At 44.5% G+C, this 8,252-nt stretch overlaps 1 protein-coding gene across 3 annotated transcripts in view; it reads left to right on the top strand.

Moving 5' to 3' along the window:
- Positions 1-2,495: 2,495 nt before the first annotated feature.
- Positions 2,496-8,252, top strand: part of ACSS2 (acyl-CoA synthetase short chain family member 2) — a 48,296-nt gene continuing 42,539 nt past the window's right edge. For 2 of the 3 annotated variants that reach the window (XM_081832930.1, XM_081832931.1), the window contains exons 1-2: positions 2,496-2,744; positions 7,967-8,162. In XM_081832930.1, coding sequence (XP_081689056.1) covers positions 2,567-2,744; positions 7,967-8,162 — 374 coding nt within the window. In that variant the 5' untranslated portion in view covers positions 2,496-2,566. The remainder of the gene's footprint in view (positions 2,745-7,966; positions 8,163-8,252) is intronic. The other variant, XM_006749350.3, reaches the window with a different exon arrangement.

The following is an 8,252-nucleotide window of genomic DNA, read 5'->3' as shown; positions in this document are numbered from 1 at the left end:
GGGAGATGAACCATGAGAGACTATGGACTCAGAAACAAACTGAGGGTTCTAGAGGGGAGGGGTGTGGGGGGATGGGTTAGCCCGGTGATGGGTATTAAAGAGGGCACGTACTGCATGGAGCACTGGGTGTTATACGCAAACAATGAATCATGGAACACTACATCAAAAACTAATGATATAATGTATGGTGATTAATATAACAAAAAAAAAAAAAGGAAGAAAAGAAAATCTATTATGGGCCCAGCAGCTGCAGTGCCAACTGTAGACAGCAGGAGGCATCAGTGCATTGAGAACAGCTTTAGGACTCAGGAGAGGGCTTGGGGAGAGAAGAGAGGGAGGAGAGGGCTGCCCAGAGCTGGGGCCTGAGGAGGGGAGGAAAGGGAGGAGAATGACTGTCTGGTTTCAGGCTGTTATCCACCAGGACACATCTTCCCACTACTTTCCCTGCTACCTCCTGATTCCAGGGCTACTCCCTCCGGAAAAGAATTCTTGATCTGCAGCTTGAATATCTGATGCCCATAAGCCTCCCCAGCCTTCCCTACTCAGGGACTGTCAGGCTGGGAACAGCTACATTGCCTGTGCCTTCCTCCCTACAGAGAGGTTCCTATCTCCTCAGTGAGGTCTGTAGGGCTTGTTATGCTTCAGTGAAGTCTGACCCCCCCCCCAATACATGTAGGGCCTGTCTCCACTAAGTGAGGTCAGTGCTCCTTCGGTGGTGTCCATTTCCTCAGTGTAGTGAGAGGCCCCTGTGTGGGGTTTGAGTCCTCTCAGTGGGGTCCATGTCTCTTTAGTAAAGTCTATATCTTCTGTATCTCTTAGGAGGAAGTCCATGTCCCCTCAGTAGAATCAGAGACTTTCAATGTCAGTTATGTCCTATTAGCAGGGTCCACAGCCCTTCATTGAGATCTGAGATCCCTCAGCAAGATCTGTGCTCCCTTAGTGGAGCTCCCTTAATGGAATACCTTCAGTATAGTGTGTGCCCCTTCAGTGCAGTTAATACCTTCTTGATGAAATATCTGTCTCCTCAGTGGGGTCCATGCCCACTCCATGAGGTCTGTACTCCTTCAGAGCCCTGAGACTCTCCCTTTAGGATTGGGTAGGCTCTGGATAATAGGTCTGATCATGGAGAGTTTTTTTTGTTTTTTCAGTTTAGGGTGTGCTGGGCTTGTGGTTAGCTGCACAAAGAACAAGGGAGAAGGTGGGAAGAAAGCCTGGGCCAGATGGGGTCACAAGCCCTGTGTAGGCTTCAGGAGGTGGGGACTGCCTGCTTTGACCCTCAGAATCACTCTTGGAGTTAGCTATCTAAGGAGATTTCCTGCTTTGATAGCATATTCTGTGAATTAATGGGGGTGGGTGGGCCCTTCTTGGTAGTAAGTGCAAGTGGGAGATGGAGGGTCCTTCCTGGCCTCTCCTTTCTAGAGTGGAAGGGCTGGAGGGAAGCCAGAAGTAATTGAACCCAGTTGTGGCAGGTGAGAGGGGTTTCTTGGTGAAATCAAGAGATTGTGAAGGAAAGAAGGGTGTGAGCAATTTTTCCTATTTTGCATAGACTTTAGTATTTTACAAATGTTACCTTCAGTCTGATGAAGGAGAGTCAGGAGACCTAGGTTTGGCCCTAACCTGGTTGTTGTTTTCTCTGTGACCTTGCACAAATTCTTACCTTTCCCTGAGTTTACCATTTGTGTAATGAGGAGGTGGGTTTATTAGCAAAGACCTGATGGGCCTCCTAGTCTTCACTGGAGTCTTGTACTATAGATCTGGATGGAAATTTGTGGAGGTAGGGAGAGTGAAGACATATCTTCAGGGGTGGGGGAAAATCTGAGCTGGTCCCAAGGTTAGCAGAGAGGGCATCCTGTCCCCAGGCCGTGCCCTCAGCGTCGTGGGAGGCGTTTTTCCTGGGGACAGAAGGGAGGGGTTTACTCAGAATTGGGGAATAGTTCTGAGGGGAAGGGTGTCACAAAGGACCCTACTCCACCTGGCTTTCCAACTCAGTGGGGTGACAGGCTTGTGCAATCAGATCACGGGGCGGCCCCATTATGGGCCTGATCCAACTCCTCTCGGTTGCCCAGTTCTTTCCCGCTCGAGCCCCGCCCTAACCCAACTTCTCATCTGTCACTCCAAGACCCCACCCGACCACGGTCACTCCATGATCCAGCCTCCTCTCCTGTCACATCGAGCCTCGCCACTCCCCGTCACTCCATGACAGGAGAGGGCCCACCTCCTCTACTGTCACGCCTGGCCCCTCCCCTCCAAGAGTCGATCCTTTCTTGTCACGCCCGGCCCCGCCCCTTCTGCTCTCACTCTACGGCCCCACCCCTTCCGCAGTCAGCTCCGCCCCCAACCCTCAAGCAGTACTCGACTTTTCCCTGCCTTTGCTAACCCTGGTCCCGCTCCCATCGGGCGTGGCTCCGCCCTCCGGGCTGTTCACCGCCGCGTCTGCCTACGCCACGCCTCCTCCCGCCCTGTGTCTCCTCCTCCCGTAAGGCCCCGCCCCTCGGCCAGCCTGTTTTCCCCGCCTGGACGCCAGGAGCGACGGTGAAGGTTCCTATAGCGCTCGGAACTTGACGCGATGGGGCTTCCGGAGGAGCGGGGCCGAAGCGGCAGCAGGAGCGCGGAGCGGGAGGAGGCTGTAGCCCGGAACCGGGTGCGGAGTTGGTCTCCACCACCCGAGGTCAGCCGTTCCGCGCACGTCCGGTCGCTGCAGCGCTACCGCGAGCTGCACCGGCGCTCCCTGGAGCAGCCGCGAGGTGAGGCTGGCGCGGGCGGCCCTGGGCGGGGTCAATGAAGAGATAAGTGGGGGTTTCCAGACGAGTGAGGAATTGGGCGCGTGGCGTGGGGAACGAGGGTTTCGTGAGGAGATCTGGGTTCCTTGGCGGAGTTGGGGTTTCCCTTGGGAGGTTGAAGGGTCTGTGAAGAGATGGGGAGGTTCTTGGAGGAGATGGAAAAGGAGTTCCGGGAGAATATGGGGGTTCTATGGGGAGAAGGAGGGTTGTGTGTGGAGATGAGCGTTCCCTAGGAGTTGGGAGAGTTGCTCGGCGACGTGGGGGTTTCGTGAGGAGATGGGGCTTCCTTAAGGATAGTGAAAGTTCCATGAGAAAAGGAGAATTCCTCATGTGAAAAGAGGGGTTCTCAGAGGTGAAGGGGCGCTTTGAGGGGAGGAGAGCCATAAAACTTTGCTCCCTTTCGCGCCAAGTCAGCCGTTGCCTCCTGACACCTTTTACCTTGTGACTTAGTCTCCACTGTTGAGGGTCAGTAACCGGTCTGGTTCCCATCCTGCAGTCCCCCAAATTAGTAACGGAGTTCCAGATCTCTTTTTCATGTTTCAGAAATCTCAGGGGAAGTCACTAAAATGCCACGTTTTAAAAAAACAAAGTTAGACTGGGATTGTGATAACTCAGAAATTCTGATTGATAGGCCCATGTCTTTAATAATATGTGAGGAAAATTCTTTTCTCTTGTCCTCCGTCTGCATAAGGGGTCAAAACTGTACCTGAGTTGGGAGGCAGCATTATGTTTGGCAGTGGGATAAGCATGGGCAATGAATCAAACCCAGAAAAATCTAGATTTAGACCCTGGCTCTACCACTCATTCACTGCACCGTCTTAAGCAGAGTTTTAAATCTGTCTGAGATTCCTTTTCTTCATCTATAAGATACAGCTAATAATACTTGCTTCTAGGTTTGTTTGAGGTCCAAAGCAGGTGATAAGTGTGCATTGTAGAGTACCTGATGCACAATAGGCATTCAATAAATGGTGGTTGGTTTGATAACAATAAGAACAACATGGACAAAGTGATTACTAAGTAATGCAAGACAGGATTGAGTCAAGTGTAGAGTGGTTTATTGTTACAGGCAGTATCCAAGTTTGAATCCTCAGACCTGTTTTCTTTTCTCTTCCTTCTCTATATTTTTCCCCATCATGAGTTCATCTGTTTTACATCTAATTCTACAGTAATAACGTCTGTATACTTAGCCCTGGGCCCAGGACCCACTTACGCCCTGGGCCCAAATTTCATAGGTCTGTAGACCATTTTATTCACACACCTTGATGTTATACCATATTTAACATGAGTGTGACTGGGATTTACCAATTTTCCCTCCCAAACCTGCCCTCCCCTTAATTTTCTAATCCCTGTCAATGGCAGTATCCCAAACTAAATCTCTTTCATCATCCTCTCCTCTAATAAGATCTGTCAACCATAGATAGATCTTTTCTGTCTATCTCATTTAAGATTATTTATCACTTACTGAGCACAAATCCTGTTTGATTTGATGTAGAGACTGTTATCCCCATTATACAAAGAAAACTGAAGCGTAGGGAGGTTAACTAACTTGTACGAGGTCACAAAGCCACAAAGCGGTGGATCTGGGATTTGAACTAAGGTAGTCTTGACCACAGAATCTATACTCCTGATAGCTATACTCTTCCTCTTCCTTGACCCCACAGTCTGTCTTTCACCAAATTCTGTTAAATACTCTTTCAAAATGTCTCTGATTACCTTTTCTTCCATTCCCACAGAACCTTTTAATTCAAGGAAGCAGCCTCCTAATTGATTGTCCTGTCCTGTGGTCTCACCCACCTTCAATCTCTCTCATAGAGTTATCTAAAATAAACACTATTAGATTGATATCGTGGAAACACTGCTTTCATATGTCACTTCAAAAACTTCCAATAGTTCTCTATTTCCTCCAATTTCAAATTAAAATTTTGCCTTTCTTTCAAGGTCTGTATAACTAGCTCCACCCCACCTCTCTGTTCTTAACTCCCGCTATTCCCTACCATACCCTTTATTCTAGACAAGTCATTCTCATTGATATACGGGATACACAAAGGTTTCTTTCCCATCTCCTTGCCTTTGCCCATTTCCTTCTGCTCCTCTCTACCTGGTCAAACTCCACCAGTTCCACACAGCATTCCCTGATCATCCAGTCCATGCTCATCTTTTAATCTTCTGAACTTCTTTTGTACTTAGAATGTGTGTCAACAAAACATCCAGATTTCAACACCCCTACCAAAACAGAACAAAACTAAGCGATCATTAAACTCAGTTTTCTTCATCCTTATTGACACATATAAATGTGATTCATAAATACTTTTACATAATCTATGCCTACTCTTATCACTTAAAAATATTTTTGAGTATATACATGTACTCGATGTAGTTGTAACAACAGATGTGATTTTGTATACTGGTTTCTAGCTGTGTGGTCCTTGGGAGAGTTTCCTCTGTTTCCTGAGCTTTAGTTTTCTTATCTATAAAATTAGGATAATTAATATGTACTTCATAGGGCCGTATAAAAATTTAATGAGGCCCTTTGCCTCATTGCATCTGAGAGAGCAAGATGGGTCCCAGCAGCTCTCCTGGAGCCATCTTAGAAAGTTTGGCCAGGGTTCTCCTTGCTGCCTATGCTGAAAACAGCACGGTCTGATTGGGCAATACAGCCTCAATATGGGCAGTGTTCCCGTCAGTACATGAAGGATATAGGCTTCATTAAGTTGGATTAAGTAAGCTTCTTTGAATGGGTCATCCAGGATACCTACCTTAACTGCAGATATCCAGGATACCTACTTTAATGTTAACTCATTGTGCATAAAATAAAAATACTTCAATTTTGAGTGTTTTAATATGAAAAAAAAGATTCAATGAGGAGCATCTGGCTGGCTCAGTCAATAGAGCATGTGACTCTTGATCTCGGTGTTTTGAGTTCGAGACCCACCTTGCATGTAGAGATTACTTAAAAATAAAATCTTTTTGGGGCGCCTGGGTGGCTTAGTCGGTTAAGCGGCTGCCTTCGGCTCAGGTCATGATCCTGGGGTCCTGGGATCGAGCCCCACGTCTGGATCCCTGCTTGGTGGAGAGCCTGCTTCTCCCTCTCCCTCTGCCTGCCACTCTGCCCACTTGTACTCTCTATCTCTCTGTCAAATAAATAAATAAAATCTTTTAAAAAAATAAAGTAACCCTAGTTTAAAAAAAATAAAAATAAAAAAAATAAAATCTTTTTGACAAAAAGATTCAGTGAGTGCCTAGTACAGGAATGGCATTCACTGAAATGCCACCTACCATTTGCTCTCTCTTTAGTGGCCATTTAGTATTCTTTTGTATTACTACTAGTATTACTAGTTTTCATCAGGTTTTTTTTTTTTAATTGTTGGGCTCTTGGGTTGTTTCCAATTTCACTGTTATAAATAGTGTTACTATAAATATCTCTTTAGCAATCACTTCATTTTTTCTTTGGAATTTTTTTTCTTATAGTATGTTCCCCAAAATTGAATTAGCAGATGAAGGGTATAAAAAATTTTATGGCTCTCGTCAGTCATCACCCTGCTATCCAGTAAGATTATGACAATTTCTTACAATGCCATTGTCATATAAGAATATCTCTTTTACAGTACCACTATCGCACTGGATTTATCATTTTATTTTTTAATCTTTGTTAGTTTTATAGGTATATAATGGCACCTTGGGAATGACTTAATTTGGATTTCTTGAATTGATTGCAAGTTGTACACCATGTGATTTAGCTTTCAACTGTATTCTGTCTTGCACGTTCTAAAGTATTTCACGTGTTAGTCTTATCTTTCCAACTATTGTATAAACTGAATCATATAACCTTGAGCAAGTCACTTTACCTTTGTGAATTTGGTTTGTTATTGGTGAAATGAAGGGGTGATAATCTCTAAAGTTCCTTTCATTGTTATGATTCTACGTGTGTCTCTCCCTTCCCTTCTAGCTCCTGATCCTGTATTGACAATATCCTAAGTGCTCTGCAATTACATGTTTTACCTGTTGAATACATTTTCTCTAGAATAGCCAGGCAAATATTTTAAGATTATTAATCCGATCATGTCCCTCTCCTTGAAATCCTACAATGACTTTCCATTCCTCTTAGGATAAATATCAAATTCCTTATCATGCCCAGAAGGATTGCGTGATCTGCCCAATTTATGTACCAATTCCTGCTATTCTTTCTCTTATTCTTAGTACTTCAGCCTCAAGGAGTTCCTCTTAACACATACCCTCGGTTCCTTTTTATCCCATGATACTCTGTTCCTGGTGGGGAAGTGGAGAAAAACTCTTACTCATCTTTTAGATTTTAGCAAAAATGTCTTCCTCAGGGCAGTTCACATCTTTACTTAGTAACTGTATAACCTAGGGCAAGTTATTTAACTTCTCTGAGCCTTGCTTTTTAAATCAAGGAAATGAGAATGAAAATGAAGCCTACCTCTCATGGTTATGGTAAAGACTAAATGAGATAGGAGCGCCTGGGCGGCTCAGTTGTTAAGCGTCTGCCTTAGGCTCAGGTCATGATCCCAGGGTCCTGGGATTGAGCCCCACATTGGACTCCCTGCTTGGCGGGAAGCCTGCTTCTCTCTCTCCCACTCCCTTTGTGTTCCCTTTCTTGCTGTGTCTCTGTCAAATAAATAAATAAAATCTTTTTTAAAAAAAAGACTAAATGAGATAATACATATAAAGAGCTTAAAGTGACATTTGGCACATAGCAAGCAACACTTGGGCAAGATGTAGTAGGAGAAAGAGGTACTCATTAAATCATTGCCGAGAGTGAATGAACAAATTAAGAGAAAGATATTATGTATATTGGAAGACTCTCTGGGTAAAGGATTTCTTCCTTTTACTAATTAATTTGTTAAAAAATTTATGATTGACCACAATATGCTAAGCATTGTGATAGCACTGGGTGGCTATGATTTGAATAGATGATGAAAAATGGAATGGCAGTTTTCAGGAGGCAAGGAAGAAATTTGAGTCAAGATTCAGTTCATGGGAATAGAAGGTGGGTTAGGAAAGTAGTAGGTGATAAGATTAGACAGGTAGAGGAGGGATCTAGGTAGTCGGTCCTAGAGTACAGGGCAGAGAAGTTGTAACTTGTTCCTGTCATAGACTGGTAAGCTATTTGAGGATAAATATGTCTGAGAATCTTAGTGATGTCTGGGCTTCCCTTTCTGTTGCAGAGTTTTGGGGAGACATTGCCAAGGAATTTTACTGGAAGACCTCATGTCCTGGCCCATTCCTCCAGTACAATTTTGATGTGAATAAAGGGAAAATCTTCATCGAGTGGATGAAAGGAGCAACTACTAACATCTGCTACAACGTACTGGATCGAATTGTCCACGAGAAAAAACTTGGAGATAAAGTTGCTTTTTACTGGTAAAAACATCTATCTTGAAGTCTATGACAGATAAAAAGTTACCCCTCACATTTATATAGTGTTTCATAGTTCACAAAGTACTTTATTTA

Source organism: Leptonychotes weddellii, chromosome 10 (genome assembly GCF_054177405.1).
Source record: "Leptonychotes weddellii isolate Sample4059 chromosome 10, ASM5417740v2, whole genome shotgun sequence".
Taxonomy (NCBI): domain Eukaryota; kingdom Metazoa; phylum Chordata; class Mammalia; order Carnivora; family Phocidae; genus Leptonychotes; species Leptonychotes weddellii.
This window is presented reverse-complemented; position numbering and strand designations above follow the sequence as displayed.